The following is an 18,868-nucleotide window of genomic DNA, read 5'->3' as shown; positions in this document are numbered from 1 at the left end:
AAGCCTATTTGAGTCAGTTTAATACTTTCATTTTAAACCAAGGTGAAGACGGGGGGAGGGGAATAGTCTTATTATTAGGTTAATATTCATTCAGTGGACTGTGATTTCACATCATTTTTCAATTATCATGTATTACTGGTGCCCAGGGCTAGAGCTCAAGCGGAGGAGCAGCACGAGGCCTTAGCAGCACATTTCATAGTTGGATACACAGGGACCTCTCGTTAATTGTCACTTCTTTGCTTCAAACATTGGAAACATCTGCCAGTTCTAATAGCACTGGGACACCATTGCATGCAATGCTCCTACCCGTCTGTCTGCTGACAGGGAAGCTAAGCAGCCTTGCACCAGCCTGTTAAGAGAGGAAACTCCTGAAGCATTGTGGCAAGGCTTCCACTGACCGCCGCCTTTACTGATCAGGGTTGACACATTCATTCTTGCAGAGAATAGCTGCCAAGAGGTAATGGCCTCTGCTGAATTTTACACGAAGCTGTCCATACAATACCGTACCTCAGGGACTTGGTTAGGAGCATCACCTCATAATCTGTCACACTAAAATGTTTCTCCCTCCAATCCCCAAACAAATCCATTTACTTTTACTAACATCTTACTATTTTTTTTTTACTTTCTTTCTTCAACATTTCTTTACAGAGCTGCATAGCCTGCACATACTGAACTGTACACATCTCATGGAAATCAAATGCTGGATAAGAATGTGAAGCAAAAATGCTGTTTTATACTGCGATTTCACTGGATAACACGAGCAGTATCTGTCCTTAGAAAAAGAACCATTGAGGCATTTGCCTCTTTCTAGGGCCAAGATGTAAGTTTCTCAGGCTCATGTGTGTCCTTCATTCTTGAGACCTTGTGGATCACCCACAGCTTTTGCCTTTCTGAATACTATGTGGTGACAACAACTGAACTGGATATCGTAGTGCTACAAGCAAGCTGGAACCGCAGAACTCTACTGAACTTTAAAAAGATAAGGTTGCAATAATCTTCTGTTAATGCAACTATCGACTCGATTCTCAAAAGACATTGATATGTGAAGGCCTGTCTATGATTGTGGTATATATAGAAGGCTGTGTGGTCCAGTGGTTAAAGAAAAGGGCTTGTAACCAGGAGGTCAGGTCCCCGGTTCAAATCCCACCTCAGCCACTGACTCATTGTGTGACCCTGAGCAAGTCACTTAAGTGACTCTGCAGCTGATGCATAGTTCACACCACCTAGTCTCTGTAAGTCGCCTTGGATAAAGGCATCTGCAAAATAAACAAATAATAATAATATATTGAACATAACTGTGCATTGTAGATCCATTTCTTGATTTTGCTGATCCTCATTAAATCACTTGATTGAATCTGAGAACGTAATATTTATTTGAGCCAATAATGATCAATATTGAATGTTTCATAAATCAAATATTTATTCATAGCAAGCTAACCTTTGTTTTGTATGTGAGCGGATAAATATATCTGTTTTTTTAAGTATTTAAAAATCGATGTGCCATTAAGCATTTCCCCAAAATAGTTCTGACAAGAGTCACTGCTTATTTTCTTCCTGTCCATCGATCTAGTGAATTGAATCTGTATAGCATCACCACTGCTGTTCATTGATTTTACATCACACTACAAAGCACACATTCTCAAACCAGTCAGAGCCCATTAACACCAGGGGAGAGTCCTTCAATAATTACAGACACATCAAAACAGTTTTTCAAAACTTATAGTAATGACTTGATTCTTTTTATGTTACCAATAACTCATAATTCAATTTACATCCAGCAATTTGTCATTCGGAGAATGATAACGAAATAAAACAAATAAAAAAAAAACAACCTTATTTTCATATGAATATCATTATTATTATTTCTGTGTCACAGTTTTAACAGTAGGTGTTTGGAAAAAGTGTATTTTGAAAAAAAAATTCAAATTCAAATTCAAAAGAATGTATTCCAAAACAATCTATTCTTTGTACATGTAAGCGGTTAGTGTAATTAGTGTACCGATTAAGAATATTACATGGGTAAAAATACAATAAAAATAAAAATGTAAAACAAATCTCATGCATTGCTAGAATATGACTAAGTAGTTAGGTAGCATTTTCACATTGTTTGACAAAGTATTATATTTTGGTTTTGAAATGACCAGAACTTTCAATGATTTTAATTGAGGTAAATATACAAGTAGTATTTTTTTTTATTCCTATTTTGAATATACTGTAGTTTGCATCTTTGCATATCAATGCAGTTTTCCATATCCTCATCAGATAAATGTAATCCATTTTCATTAAAAACGTACATTTCCAGGAGACACATAAAATACACATATTTTGGGTAGTTGAGTTGATTATAAAGTACACTGTTAAAAATAAAGGAATAGATAATATAGAATAGATAAAGTATGAAGAAGAAGCACCACAAAGCACTTTGCTCCTCATATTACAGCAATGCATCATGCCTTGGCAGTTGTATTGGATAAGCCTGGATTTACATAACAGTTTCAAGGAAGAAAGACATTTACAACAAGATGAAAAGGAAACCATTGCTTCATTTCCCCCAAAGAGGGGTAATGCATGACACGTTCTAATGTTTCAAACTGCTACAAAATGGTTAGTGAGATTTATACTTCACAAAAATCATTATTCACAACTTAATCAATGACAATGTATTTAATGACAGTGAAACTCTTCTAAACCCATTAGCGAGTGAGCTGTGCAGTCTTCAGTAATGTTTGTATTTGCAGGTCTGGCTGTGATTTTCTCTCACTTTTTCAAAGTGTTTAATCTTTGAACTTTCTTTTGCAACACATTCTTAATGCTATCTATTCAAAATATATATTTGACTATGTTGTCTTTGTTTTATGTAAGTACAGTAGAACGTCACAGTTACAAACACTTTTGGAGCGGAGGTTGTTCGTCTGAAATGTTCATAACTCTGAAAATGTGTTTTCAATAAATGTATACATTTGCCATCTACAGCCTTAATCTCGTGATTAATACAAGGATACAGCACTTTATTTAATGTGAGTGCTTTTTCAACACTAGCCACATGTGTTCCTTTTGGTTCCTGCCATGTACAATGATGTCATCCAAAATGCTGTAAGCTCTTTTGCAGTTATCCAACACTTGTTGAATAACTCTGGTGCATCTCCGGATGAACACAAGTCGCTTATATCTGTACAATCCTTGGTGCTTCAGAAAGTCTGTTCACTCCTCAATGGAGTACGGCTTCTGCAGTACTCACCCCTGGTGTTGGACCTTCAACTTTCTCAGTCCGTGTATCTCCTCTAGAGAATTCAGTGCAGCCTAAAATGATTTCTTCTCAAACTCTGTACCACTGTCATATATTGTTCTCAGTGTATATTTGTTGGAAGATTTCCCAAGCACTGTATTTCTTCACTTCGGCAGATCCGTTTCTGCAAAGGGTGCATTTTTTTGGGTCCTATTCTCAGTGCTCCCAGCTCAATTACAGTGTCTTGTCCTTGAAGATGCTGTCCTTCTCCATCTGTCACTATGAATTCAACTTCAATTTCTTTTGTCTCATCAACGTGCTTTGTCATGAATTTCCCCATGAGACAGCAGTTTATTCACTCTTTATGAGTGCAGCGTCTCACTTGTCTTTTAAATATGGCCCACAGTTCCAATCAATTATAGCTTTGCGTCCAACTCAATCAGCATCTTTACTGGTATTCCTTAGAAAAGTGTACTACCTTCACGTGACACTAATATTAAAATAATATAACTTGTTGCAACTTCTTCTAAGAAGTTAATTTAATGTTCCAGTCTTCCTTGTTGTCTAGGATTCAGTGTTGTGCAGTTCCTGTGCTTTTACATAAAAGTGCAAAATGTGTGCAAAAAAAGTCTGTGTTATGGAAAGGATCACTTTATGCCATTTCTAAAACCTCTGCAATTTTCTGTCATTTTGCCAGGTGAGTACCCTCCTTCTTTCAAATAGTTGCCTTCAATGGCCTGATCTTTAATGTGCTCATTTACTGTAACACCAGCGTTTTCAGCTTTGTGCTTTAGCCATGTAATAAACTGACCTACAGTCTCATTATCTTCCTGTTTCATCTGTCTGAATAGGTCTTTCATACTGTAGCCCTTCCCCTGTGATAGCACCTTTAAAGCTCAGACTCAATGTTAACCCTGGATGTACTCAAGAGTCTGATATGAATATGACATGAATGTCTCTTTAGGAATATTTCAGTTATATCTACACCTGCATGTGATTGTTTTAGAAACAGAGGTATTTATTATGGAATGGGCTTTCTGTTTCTCACTGGGCTATAATGAGCAGTTTAAACCACTATTTATCACACCTGGTGCAAGAAAGCAACACGTGCATCAGTACCTGAGCTGCAACTTTATAAATACACCTGGTCAAAATTCAATTCAATATGCAGGTGGCAGGAATTAAGAGAACTACTGGGAGGTACTGTACTGTATAGATGGTAAATATTTAAACCTGGTAACTCCCTCACAAATCAAATCGGATTTGTTTCTTCTTAGTACACACTCAAACAACCCAGGCAGGTAGTAAATAAAAATCTGCGTCCAATGAACGAATATAAGACCCCCACACATTGGCAATTAACATTTCTTTAGGGCTGGGACAAAAATTCTGGGACAAATGTAAAAATCACAATTGATAAATACGTATCACAAAGTGTTTTGCCTTGCACTGATTTAACATCTTATGTTTGCTGTGAAGTTTTAAAGATATGAATTAAGAATATGAAATAAACACTACTGCTTTTATTGAGAACTCTGTGTGGATATGGACTTGATTTTAACAGGAGTTGCTCTTTTCTTCCCCTTCGCTGTGGTTGTCCATTGGAGGAGATTTTTGTATGCAGTTGTCCCAAGAAGAAGCACCCCGTGTTGAAAAGTTTTTTTGAACATTTTGTAGCGCTGGCATTCACACTGTTATACCATAAAACTTTAAATAAATGCCCCAACGTTTATTTACAATATTTGCCAGTAGCCCCGGCACCTATTGGAGACCGGCGACTATTTGAGACTCAGTGTTTATTATGTAAGTTAGTTAGTTATCACTAACATCTGCAAATACTTCAGATGCAATCATGAAAAAGCTGCCTGCACACAACCTTATAGAAACGACATACGTAAATTACAACATTCCAGCAATGTCATTAAAGGTTGTGTCAGTGGGTAATAACAATGTGTATTGTAATAATAATAAAACAGTAAAATCCACTAAAGACTGCCCTGTAAATATAGGAACACAAGCATGTATTAAGGTAGGCATGCAGGACAATAAAAAAAAACAAAAAAACATGGTTTTAAAATGAATAAAAGCAATAAGTATCATCTTTATTAACACATACTATTATTATTATTATTATTATTATTATTATTATTATTATTATTATTATTATAAACACTGAACTGATTAAAAACAAGAAGCACTATTTATAGATGTTAAATTGAACACTGCCATTGAAATTGCAGCTTTGAAGATTTACAGGCCCTTTTCTTAGGTGTTCATTCTAAACAGTAGGTGGAGCTGCAGCAAGCGATTTCGAGCAACATGGTGTGTGATGCAGCAACACAAACACACAGAGCTTCTTTGCCACGTCTGGCCATATTTTGTTGCCCATCAAACAAACAGGTGACAGTGTTTTTTTTTATTTTTTATTTGTCCTTTGTGATCCGGGATTAGCGACAGGACGTATCCATGCCAGATTTGCGGTACCGTTTTACAGTGGCAACAAATTTCTGCATTTTCAGAAAGTATATACTGTCCTTTCTGTATTTTCAAATACAGAAAGGACAGTGGCAAACGACACCCGATGCCCAGGCAGTGGACGTCTGTGTATTTTTTTTTTCCTTTTCTTTTTCTATGTCCAGAAGCTGCGCTTTGGTAAGTTCGATGTCTAGCAATATTACTTTTTTTTCACCACTTGAATAAGTGTTGGTGTCTGATTCAGACTCATCCAAAATCTAATTTCCCGAAAGATCAAAATTGATATACCTTGTCAGTCATCTTTATTGCGAATTCAAATATGGCTACCTTTTTTTTTCAAAACTATATATTAAATGTGGTTAGTCATATTTATTCATATAAATTTAAATATGGCTACCGTATGGATATCTACAAATGTTTCGCTCCTTTTTGAAAAAAAAGTTTGAACCCATGGGAATATGCTGTAATATTCCCCCCCATGTTTGACCAATCAGGATAGAGTGTGGAAGCTCCCAGTTCTCACCGATGAAAGAAATTGCCCCAACGAGGACACAATTACCTTACCATTGGCCTCCACCTGTGAACCATTAAAGTTGCTGTCACATTTTCTGGATAAAAACCCCACTGTTGAAGGATCATTGGTCAGGCTGTGAATCTGAAGGAAAATGAAGACCAAAGAGCATTCTACAGAAGTTAGAAATAAAGTAATACAAATGCATAGATTAGGGAAAGGGTACAAAATAATATCCAAGTGTTTGGATATCCCAGTGAGCACAGTTGGATCAATGATCAGGAAGTGGAAGCTGCATCACACCACCTAGGCACTGCCAAGAAAAGGCCTTCCCTCAAAACTCAGCGCCCAAACAAGAAGGAGACTTGTGAGAGAAGCCACAGAGAGGCCAACAATCACTTTGAAGGAGCTACAGAGTTCAGTGGCTGGGAGTGGAGTAATGGTGCATCAGTCAACCATATCAAGAGCTCTGCATAACACTGGCCTGTATGGGAGGGTGGCAAGAAAGAAGCTGTTACTCAAAAAGTACCATCTGAAAGCAAGTCTGGAGTTTGCCAGAAAGTATGAGAGTGACCCAGCTGCGATGTGGGAAAAGGTTTTGTGGTCAGATGAGACCAAGATAGAGCTTTTTGGCCAAAACTCAAAGCGCTATGTGTGGCGCAAACCTAACACTGCCCATGCCTCAAGACACACCATTCCTACAGTGAAGTATGGTGGTGGCAGCATCATGCTGTGGGGATGCTTCTCATCAGCAGGGACTGGGCATCTTTTTAAAATTGAAGGAAGAATGGATGGAGCAAAATACAGGGAAATACTGCAAGAGAACCTGCTTCAGTCTGCTAAAAAACTGAAGCTTGGGAGGAAATTCACCTTTCAGCAGGACAATGATCCCAAGCACAAGGCCAAAGCAACACTGGAGTGGCTCAAGAACAAAAAGGTGAATGTCCTACAGTGATCCAGTCAAAGTCCTGATCTCAATCCCATTGAGAATCTGTGGCATTATTTGAAAATTGCGGTCCACAAGCGTCGTCCAACCAACCTGAACAACCTGGAGCAAATCTGCAAAGAAGAATGGGCCAAAATCACTCTGACACCGTGTGCAAAGCTGGTACATACTTACCCCGAAAGACTTAAAGCTGTTATTGCAGCGAAAGGTGGCTCTACAAATATTAATGTGTAGGGGTTGAATACTTATGCAAGCAAGATATTTCAGTTTTTTATTTTTCTTAAAAATATTTCCCAATGTACCATTTGTAATTCAGTAATATGAGAGAATTGGTCAGGGGTCTGAATACTTTTGCAAGGCACTGTATATGTATATTTGACTTTTTTATCGATGAACTGGCTTAAAGAAACACAGTATAATATAATTTCACTAGAGAAATCACTGGAAGAACCATAATGATAACAGAACTGGCTTTCTAATAGTGGTGAACAACTGCAAGACATGATTTATGTTACCTTCTTCTCCTGTTTGCAGTCCATTAAGTCAATGTCGGCTTGTAATGACCAAGTGAAAATTAAAGCACTAGAGAGAAGAACTTTAGATTCGGCATCATTAGAGAAAAATAAATTAGATCTTTGATGAGGCTGACTGCAGAAATCCATAGTGCACAACTTAATCAGACCACACATTGATCTTTGGGATAGAGACTAAAGCAAGGCGACCTCTTTATAATGTGCTTTTTACATAAAGAAGGCAACATGTGATGTGTCAAAGTGATTTGCACTTGACATTCTGGGCACTATTTTCACAACACTGCTTAGACAGTTTTTTCTGCAAGCCTTTTTCTTTTTCTGAAATGGTATTTTTGAAAGTTGTCAAAAATCTTGGATGCAAGTTTCCGCTAGTTTTGTTCATTAGTTATTCTAAATTGGAATCCAATTTAAAGATCCACTGGTTTGCTTTCCATTTTTTTTTTTACTTCAGTTTTCTCCCCAATTTGGAATCACCAATTGTGTTATTATTAATCCCGGTTCACAGCTGCAACCCCCCGGGAACTTGGGAAACGGAGGCTGAAACACGCGTTCTCCGAAACGTGTTCCTGCCAAGCCGTCATTTTACGCACTGCAGATCCACAGCGAAGCCATCAGACCTATAGTGCCAGAGGACAACACTGATCTGAATGGCTCCACTGCAGACCCGCAGGTGCCCTCTTAGCCACAGGAGTCGCTGGTGCGCGGTGAACCGTGGATTGCCCTGCCGACCTAAGCCCTCCCTACCCGGGCGGCGCTCGGCCAGTTGTGCGCAGCCCCCTGGTAACCCCCGGTCATGGTCGGCAATGACATAGCCTGGATTCAAACCTGCGATCTCCAGGCTATTGGGTGCATCCTTCACTCTATGCGGAGTGCCTTTACTGCACGGGTTTTTAAAGGATCAATATTGATATCTGCCAATTTGTATCTAGTGGCACCTGCTGAAATTACCCAGTAATGTACATGAATCCAGAGGCAGACACACCAATTAAATACACACAATATTGATGTTATTATTATTAATATTATAAGTCCTTATTGGAACCTTTAGCAGCAACTACATTTATAATTGTGCTGAGATCATAGATCTCACACTCAGAATGCCAATGACTAAGCATTCTAAATATTTAAACCACAACCACACCAATATACTTTAATATAAGCTTTTCATTTGTTTTCTATTTAGATTTAATGATGTATTTATAGGTGTTCGGTGGTTACCTCTAATTAAAGTTGAGTGTACTTTCTATTGCATTTTTGTATGACAGACCAGACAGTCTGATAATGCAAAGAGTGTGTGAGAAATACTTGAATATTATTATTATTATTATGATTATTATTTGTTTATTTAGCAGACGCCTTTATCCAAGGCGACTTACAGAGACTAGGGTGTGTGAACTATGCATCAGCTGCAGAGTCACTTACAACTACGTCTTCACCCGAAAGACGGAGCACAAGGAGGTTAAGTGACTTGCTCAGGGTCACACAATGAGTCAGTGGCTGAGCTGGGATTTGAACCGAGGACCTCCTGGTTACAAGACCTTTTCTTTAACCACTGGACCACACAGCCGCCTTATTATTATTATAAAGCATAACAAATGTGGCCAAATATTTTCAGGAACTTCTTTCTTACTAGTATATCTGTACTCGCATATTGTTTTGCTCATCACATCTAAAAGTAGAATCAAATCCTCCTCTGCTCATACAATGTAAAACACCAATAACATTAGAAATTCATTACTATTGCAGTTATATAAACACCTTTATTTCTGAGATCAGATCTATCTCTACTCTGTTATAAATACTCTAACTCCATCCAACGTGCTTGGATGGAGTGCTTTTGCGGCTTAGTTATTCTCTTCAAAATTTCAAAAAATAAATATTTAGCTCAACTATCACAAATATGTTTCGACAGCTTACTGTCGGTAAGTTTGTGCATCAATGAAAGCCACTTTAGTGGCTTAGAAATGGACTCCCACATATTACCTTTCAAATCTGTATCTTTATAATTGCAATAATGTTTATCATAAAACTCTGGGTATTTTTCCATGGCAAGTATTATGTTTTCCTCCGTAATTTTGGCGACTACTTCACCTTGCTGGACCATGTACATTGAAGCCATTCTCTGATTGGTGAATTCCCTAGTCGTCACACGACAAATCGTAAAAAATAGAATTCAATTCTATTTATTTCGCATCGCTCCAGTGTCACCTGGCGTGTCGCCTGTGGTGTGGAAGATACTTATCAAAAGTATAGGTTCGATTCATTTTGTCGCATCGCTGCAGTTTCACTTGTCACATCGCGTCTGGTGTGTAGCAGCCTTAAGGCACAAACAAAAGCATTTTTTAAAAGTAAGAAAACAAAACCTTGCTGCTGCAGGCACTAGTTAGACTGGGTCTTCAAACCCCTTATAATTCTACCTAATGGGGGAAGCTAATCTCCATTCCCCACAGCAAAGCACAAAAGTTTACAAACCAAGCACAGCCTCCAATATTCTCCTGTGGTGTCTCTCTCCAAGTAAGTCTTCTTCTTCTACAGATAAATGTTTTTTTTTTTTTTTAAATGCAACAACATACAAAACATTTTAAAAGGGATTTACATAATTTTAAGCCTTTCTGAAGCTCTAATGAGGGTCAGCGGTTCAAATCCAGACCAGGGATAATGTAAAAATAAATTATTAAAAAAAAGCATTACAAATGACACCCAACTAGTGGTACGACTCACACGTGATGTGTAGTCTCAATTGCTGAGTTCAGATTTATTCTGGTCAGTTTCTCTGTTCTCAAGGACAAGCTTTCTCTAAACAGGGGAAGTAATGAACAACCCTGGATGGCCAGATAGGCATGTGTGCATAAAAGTATGTGTGCATAACAGACATGACTACAAACCCAGAGGGTCAGCAGCTCAAATCTGGACCTCAGAGGAGGTAAAATGTAATATTTAATAAATAAGAATAAATAAAGCTACACCACCATTAGCCTTAACATAACAGCTTGTCCCCATCTCTTAACCAACACTCTATTGTACTCACAGCAGATTGCTATTTAAAAATATCTTCTTCCTTTAATAACCCTCTGCCAACACAGATGCCATTCATACCTTGTTTTCTATTACAGTCACGCAATCTATAAGAGCCTCTCTAGTTGTCTTATCTGCTGCTTTGTTACCTTTTATCCCTATACAAGCACAAACCCAGGTTAAAATAACCTTCAATTCCAGTCTTTCTAGGTTAGCAAACAAACTAAAACTCTCCAAGATAATATCCATCCTTGACTTGGAGTAGCCAGACTTAATTGCGTTCACTGCTGATAGTGAATCAGAGAAGATAAGGAATTGGGTTAACATCTAAAATCCAATTCAGAGCCATAATTATGACCATTAATTCTGCCCTCACTGCAGCCTAATCGTCTGTTGTTCTACAAGCCACTCCAAACTCAGGAACACAGAAAGCTGCTGCTGTTTTTCCATTTTCTAACTACTTTGATCCGTCACAATATATATGACTCAAAGTAGGCATTATAGAGGCCTGCTTTTTATATTCAGGTTAGGTTTGTTGGTAAACAAAGGGTTTACACCTGTGTGTAGGTCATTGTACCCTTTACACTGTGTAGAGTTAAAAATCCCATACAATTTTTTGCTCTCAAATGCATTTTCTTAAAATTCTCAACACCGCTTTATCCATTCTGCAAGTTAAAGCGCTGAAGAGAGAGGCCGCTGTCAGGGACGTTCCTACTTTTAATTACTTTACGATTTCAGGTACGTGCCAGATGACACAAATAAACTTACTTGATTTGAAAAACGTCTTAAATAGATGAATTAATTAATTAATGATAAACATAATTAAAATGTGTGACTTCTGAATGTATTAGCACTTCAGCAGCTGCTACTGGGCGATAAAGCGCCACGCCCACTCCTTTAAAAGGGTGCTAAAAATGAACTGTCCCTTTCAACGTGGGATTATTCAACATGTTATTATTCAATGCTTTGCTCTATCTAATGGACAAATAGTGTAACTGTATTTTCTAGATTTTTTATATTTCTATAACATGAACAGTCAAATCTATAAATTGTAAAAAAAAAAAATCTGATTTGTAGACAGCATACATTTATAAAATGCTGTGAGAGCAATGTCTGATGATACAAGATGTTTAGATCAAAACAAGATGTCATTTTTGTTCCTAATTTCTGATGCTATACCTCTCACTGCCTGCACTCAGTCTGTCTTGAATACAGTAGGCAATTCTCACAGACAAAGATGCTGTTTTGTGTGAATGGGGTTTAGATTAAAGGGAACTTCATCTTTTCCAGGACATATTCCTGGGTAAAGTAAATGTTTCATCAAATGTTGGTAGTAGCAATATTTGAGGAAACATTGTCTGTTTTTCTTTCTTTCTTTCTTTCTTTCTTTCTTTCTTTCTTTCTTTCTTTCATTCTTTCTTTTACAGTGTACTTTGAATCGTAATAAAGATTGGCATGGCAAAACATATTTCCATGTATCATACTAGTGTGAAGCTGGTGTAAGAAGCAAAAGTCGATTGAAAAAATGCGATCCTTTATCTGAACTTTATCTGAAGAGCTTGGCTCCTCATCTGCTGTGCCCTCTTTCAGCAAACATTAATCTGCACAGATGGCGAAACATGATAATCTCTGCTAACAGATGCAGAGCAGTATTTTTAGTGAACTGGGAATTTAAATGTTTTTAGAACATACTCAAAGCTACTAGAGTGCACACTCCTGCATTTCTAAACTCCCATTACTTGCTTTTTATCTAGACTATGCAATCCAAATGGGGTATAAATGCAGAATGAAGCAAGATTACAACATCTGTTAGCACAGTGCTAAGGTTTAACATAAACAGGCCATTGTATCTTAACTAATATATGCTAAAATTAAGCTAAGCACCTAGTTTAGTTTATGTATGATCATTTGCGCCAAGAAGTAAGTTAAACTAATCGCCATAAAGAACCTGTATCATATTGGCCATATTCTGACACACACCATCCCAACCAAGATAAATCTGTGTAAAATGATGTATGATCAAAAAGGCCTGTCTCAGCAGGAGGTCAAGCATTAAACACACACGGCCTAGAGTAGTATGTCTGCTTGTGCTCAGGCACAAAAACTCTGCTTTTTGTTACAAATAAGTTGATTTGTGAGTGTCATCACAGAGAACATCTCATCTAACGGAACAAGGAACTGATATTAAAACCCAGAAACATGAGGCTTGCTCAGGCTCACACAATGAAGTAGTTCAGCTTGGATTTGAATCCAAGATCTCCTAGATCTCCTTTCAGTCAATCTCTAATGCTAAAGCTGCTAGCACCAACACTAGCCTAATGATGGTAATGTCTAAAACAGAAGATACTTGAACAGTTATTCTACACAGAAATGAACCAAATGTCCAATTTTAACCCAGTGGTACTCTGTAAAACTTGACATAAACTAAATACTGTGCAATCAATTTTATAGACCCTAGGTGGAGAACTTATAATACTAGTTTATTTTACAAACATGTCACTAGTAGTGGTGTAATTTGAAATTGTTGGAAGCTTTTAAAGCAGCAGTCTGCTTAATGTGGATTTATTTTGGTATTCAATATAGATTTTATACTGGTTTTGATTTGGTCGTGGTACCCGATCAGGAACACACTGAGGATATTATCTACTCTTCTACAGTTTATGACAGATGCTTATTATTTTTCTATTTTAATCTGTCCCTTCAAATTAACAAATGCACCAGCTTAAATAATTCTATTAATACAATCTGATCCCAACACAACATTGATGTTTTAAAGGGTGACACATTCTCTATATTAATGCCAATTAAGCCCTGACAAATAAAAGAAAGGTCTTTTTACATAATGGTGTCTATTCATTTGATCTAAACGGGAGTGTTAAAGGGATGCTAACACAACTTAGGTCAGTTTACAAATACATTGAAAAAACACTTTTTTTACCATCTGTTAAAGTTTGATTTTGTAAATTGCTACCATTTTACCTGTCAACAAAAAGCAGCTATTATCTGTCATATCTGATCGCCTGAATGAAGAGACAAATTATTTTCTAATTTTCTAAAACTAGTGTACACCTTTACTGCAACATTTCTATATAATACATGTAGATACTGATGTCAAGGAAGAGCAAAAAACTGCACTATCCACTTCAAATATGTGCATAATATTCCCCTCATGTAACTGCTGCAAAAAGTAATCACACTTTTGTTCTGCTTTCATAATAACCAAACAAGTTCAACTGAAAAACGTGTTTCTAACTAATTAGCATCAGTAATCTGTATAATTAAATACAATTTCATAATCACAATGCATTTTACCAAAAGCGAAAACAGCTGTGAATATAATCAACCTCATATTCCCTGTCCAATACAAACACAATTGTACCATAATTGTATCTTATGGGACTGATTTTGAAGTAAGTGCAAAGTTCCCATGACATGAATGATCCCAAATGTTGAAATGCAACTAAAAGCAATATCTTACCTGAGCCTAGCTGCAACTAAGTTGTTTCTAAATTGTCAATCATATGTTATGACTGCAAAATTATCCAACAGCATGTTTAAAAGTGAATCAGAAAGACAAACAGCACTTGATCAAAACGGGTCTTTCTTATTAATAGCAAATTCAGGACGGAGAATCCGCAATGTGAATGAACTGAATTGAAACTGAACAGACGAATTAATGATGATGATGAATAAAGTAGAGAAAACTATCCAGGCTACCTGGAAACTCCAAACACATTGTTTGGTTATAATTCACCAGCACTATTTAATATTAAAGCTAAACAACCTGATCAAACCTAAATAATAAATACAAAAGTAACAGCACAATCAGGTTACATCTGCCCCTCTCAAAAATACATACAGGCTGAACGAAGACTGGACTGAGTCAGAAAATGTTTTTGATTTTCAACCTGTTTTGCTGGAGGTGTATGCAGGCTCGGTTTATACAGACAACTGCCAAATTATTTCCAAAGCAGTAAATATGGCTTACATGTCATTAATAAATAAGCATGAATGATCCCTATTACTGTTTAGGCTATTATGGCTTTCTACTTGAGAGTGTATTTTGGAGTAAGATATACTTTATCTTATGCTGAGAGGTGCTTGTAAACAATTACAAGCTATTTACTGCACACCTGTTATGGTGCTGTGTAAACTACAGTACTGGAACACAAACAGCACTGATGTGACAGGATTCCTGGAGGGCCGGTGTCCTTCCTGGTTTTTGTTCTAACTGTACATTAAATGAATTAATTGGACCAATGAAGCTTCTAACTTAAGCACTTAAGTGGTCCAATTAAGTAATTTAGGGTACAGTTGGAACAAAAACCAGGAGGGACATCGGCCCTTCAGACCTGGGTTGGAGACCCCTGGTCTAAATGCACACATGTTCTCCATTGGAGTTTTACACTGTTGTGCCTTATTTGTGAATCAGATTTTCATAGGAAGGAAATTAAATGGACTGGTGTGTTCATTATTAAATAATTCAGAGCTTTATGTGCAGCCCATTGAGCGTATCATTTATTCATTATTACTTTCCAGTTTATGTTTTTTCCTTTCACTATATTTGCTGGATTTTAAAATAAACAAGGTGATAAATGCAGTAGATTTCTTGGCACTTTCTTATAGACGTTGCTATACATTTTGAATATTCTGTAGCAGTTTATTCTGTAGAAATCTATACACATCTATACACATGACAATATGTCTATATTCATTTACTTGTTTAACTACTGTACAGTGCATCTATATTGCCAAAAAGAATGCACATCAAGCAAATTATAGTTTAATTCGTTTTAAACTAGTCCATTGAAGGACTTTTTGGACCCTAGTGTAGTCATCTTAATAATGTTAGGCTCACAACTACAATAAAAGGTACACTCACATTTCATCTTAATAACCCACATGGCAGCAACCCATCCTTGCAGTACATGCTAAATTGTTCCCAGACACTTTGAATAAACGAATACTGAAACTCAAAACTAAGCTATAATAACTAGTGAAATGACAACCGTACCCAGAATTCCTGGAAGTAATTAGCATATAGGTTTTACAAGCTATTTAAAGAGCCAATGAAAACGATTCTGTTGTCAAATTTCACTGAGTGAAAACCTTTTATGTAAATAGGTGTCTTCAAAGAAGGCAAGGCATTCTTTCCAGTGGCCATTTCCAGTGCATCAGGATGGTGAGTAAGAGGAAAAGCCTTTATACATGTGCTATGAAACATTAAATCAAACAAACCAACAACCAAATAAGACTGTACTGCTATTACACCTTATGTTAATTTAGTCCATTAAATCTTTTGGTTTTCATGATCCATTTCTCCATGGATTTGCAAATCAAATGTCAGATTTTTCCAAGTCCTTGCTGAATGTCTTCATTAAGGCATAACACATCACTGTGACACATCATCAACTGTGTATATAAACACAACGTTGATGCATGACTTCCATTTGATCCATTCACTCAGAGGGCATTTCATTTCCTAGTGCAATTCAACTGTATATCATTTTAAAAGGCAAGTTCACTGTTAGTTTACACACGGCCTGATTTAAAAGAGTCGTCTCTGAATGCTATAATACAGTAAATATAACATTCACAATATTCTCCTACTTTTTTTAAAAAAAGAAACAAAAAAATTTAATGTAAGTAACTAAAAGAAAACTCTATATCAGGGGTGCCAAATTCCAGTCCTCGGGGGCCACAGGGTCTTCTGGTTTCCATTCCAACTTAAGCTCTCATTATTTGATCTAATTATTTGTTCAACTGGACATGTTTAAAATGGTTTCAAGGTCTTTTGCAGTTTAAAAAATGCACTTGATTCACACTACCTATAAAAACATTCTGAGACCTGGAGAAAAGTGTTACATTTCTCCAATTAATCAAATAATTAGACCAATTAAGTAATTGAGAGCTTGGGTGGAACGAAAGCCAGAAGACACTGCGGTCCCCCAGAAACTGAGTTTGATACCCCTGCTTATATAGACTACAGTGTTCAAAGGCCCACCAGTACCAAATATATTTTACCAATACAATCCAGTGAGTTTTGCGAGTCATTTACAAAACTGCATTAAACAAGACCACAAAATGTCCCATGTTATGCCATAAAATAAGTAAGATGGATAACGTAAAATGCACTACATACATGTACACTGCATTGTATTATACAGAATTGTAAAACACGATTTTACAGCATCCATCACACATTTCCTCAAAATATTAAAGAAAAAATGACTTACCTTTCTACCCCCTGTATTTATACGTAGTGGAGTCAGGAAGGGGTCAAAAATCATATGGCTGGTTTCAATGTTAGCTGGTGATTGTCTCTTTCCAACTGAGCACAGATTCCAGGCTGAGTTTACTAGCCCCCAAAAAGAGGGAACTGTAAAGAGAAAAGATACAAAAAATGCTTAATTTCAATGGACCTCTAATGTAGATCTTTTTATGGTGTGTAACAAGGCAGTGTTGTGTGATACACTGTCGTTACAGATTCTGTCCCCTATCGTTGAGATAATGTCATATTAAAAGTTAAACAGCCACGAATGCAGACAAGCCTGCCTCTTTGGCATAGTGCTTAAGGGCTTGCAGCGTGGGGTGCGGGGTTCTCCAAGCCCTTGAAAGAAAAGTAACAGTAATTTGAATTTACTTTTTGGAAAGTAGTTTTTTAAAATAATAACAACAATCTACACAAGTACACCCAGAAAGGTTTTGCTCCTGTAACTCATTTGAAGCCTCACGGCATCTGCTGTTACTGGTCCATGCAACTTCAAATGTATTCTGAAATAAAGAGAGCCCACTCTTCAGTTTAAGAAGATAGAAAATAACTTCTCTAAATGTAATTAAATAAGTCAAGCGCTGCTATAAAATAATATCTAAAAATAATACTGCAGCTTACATTATGCAAGTGTGTACAACCCTCTGGTTTCAATTACTACAACTACCAAAATAAATTACCTGTCAAAATTGTAGACCTCATTGCTGAGGACCAGAAGCTATATTTTTATTATTTGCAACTCAATACTCATCTCATGTGATGCAAATTACTCCATTACACATAATACCTATTGAGATTATATAGTATTATAATATCTTAAATCATCCCCTAAATTATTTGGAGCGTGACAGGAATTATTTAGACAAAGGGGCACATGAGGGCTGTGAATCAATCCCCCACTAATCTACCGAAAATGTTTTGCCAATATCTGTAAACATAATGGTTTCTGACTGCTACATACCCCGACATGGCGACTGTGTCTGCTGCATTTATATGAGAACACTTTCCCCACAACCCATATTATACCCAGCACCTAAAACTAAACCTTTATACTTTGTGGTATTAAAAGGAGCAGTAAATCTCTTATATATGTCTTTTGATACTTATTGCCTGTCCTGTATTTCACCTTTAGAAACAATAGGGGACATGTATCAAGCTTTTGCGACGGCATTACCGCCAGCCTTAAAATTGCCCCGTGTGTATCATGACACTTTTGGCAAGTTAAGGCCGTGTTAGCACAGCCAAAATGCACTCCGCCGGTCATTAGCCATGCATTTTAAGGCAGTATTTTTAAAAGAAATTCACAAATCATAATAAAAAAATAATTAAAAAAAAACATATTTCATGCAGTGTCATGAAAAAAAAAACATTTTTTATTTACATTCTATTCTACTGATGTAAGTTGCCTAAAATGTGTTATCATTGGTAGTTCATCAAGAACATCACCCAAAAGCCAAGGCTGAAACATTTTAACATTTAGCCTAGCTACTGAGTCAACTCTTGTACATTGTAACTCAATTCGCTATTGAAACCATCTTTAAAAATGTAACAAACTTCTGCTGGAAACAAGACGGTTAAAATGGTCTGTGTTGGCTGCAAAAAAAAGTAACAAGCAGACAAAATAGATTTTTTTAAAAACAACCTTGAATGACAAATTCAGCAACATTTTTGAGTTTTGTAAACCTTGCAAACTTATGTTGACACATCAATTACAATGATCGTGTAATTCCCATGAGAGAAACGTTAACTGCAAACCCAAAGCTTTTGTGTTTTTCTTTATACACACTGTACATTAGAAGTATGTAGAAATGTAATTGTATGAGGAATTCACCAATCACGAAGGCGGTATTTGTTTGACCCCATTGCCGTAGTAACCAAATGCATCTGTCAC

At 36.8% G+C, this 18,868-nt stretch overlaps 1 protein-coding gene across 1 annotated transcript in view; it reads right to left on the bottom strand.

Moving 5' to 3' along the window:
• Nucleotides 1-18,868, bottom strand: part of LOC117423459 (carbonic anhydrase-related protein 10-like) — a 125,963-nt gene that overhangs the window by 23,824 nt on the left and 83,271 nt on the right. Inside the window, exon 4 of the mRNA XM_034039281.3 lies at nt 16,943-17,085. Within this exon, the coding sequence (XP_033895172.1) occupies nt 16,943-17,085 (143 nt within the window). The remainder of the gene's footprint in view (nt 1-16,942; nt 17,086-18,868) is intronic.

Source organism: Acipenser ruthenus, chromosome 17 (genome assembly GCF_902713425.1).
Source record: "Acipenser ruthenus chromosome 17, fAciRut3.2 maternal haplotype, whole genome shotgun sequence".
Lineage (NCBI taxonomy): Eukaryota > Metazoa > Chordata > Actinopteri > Acipenseriformes > Acipenseridae > Acipenser > Acipenser ruthenus.
Note: the sequence above shows the minus strand (reverse complement) of the source record. Positions and strands in the feature narration are given on the sequence as shown.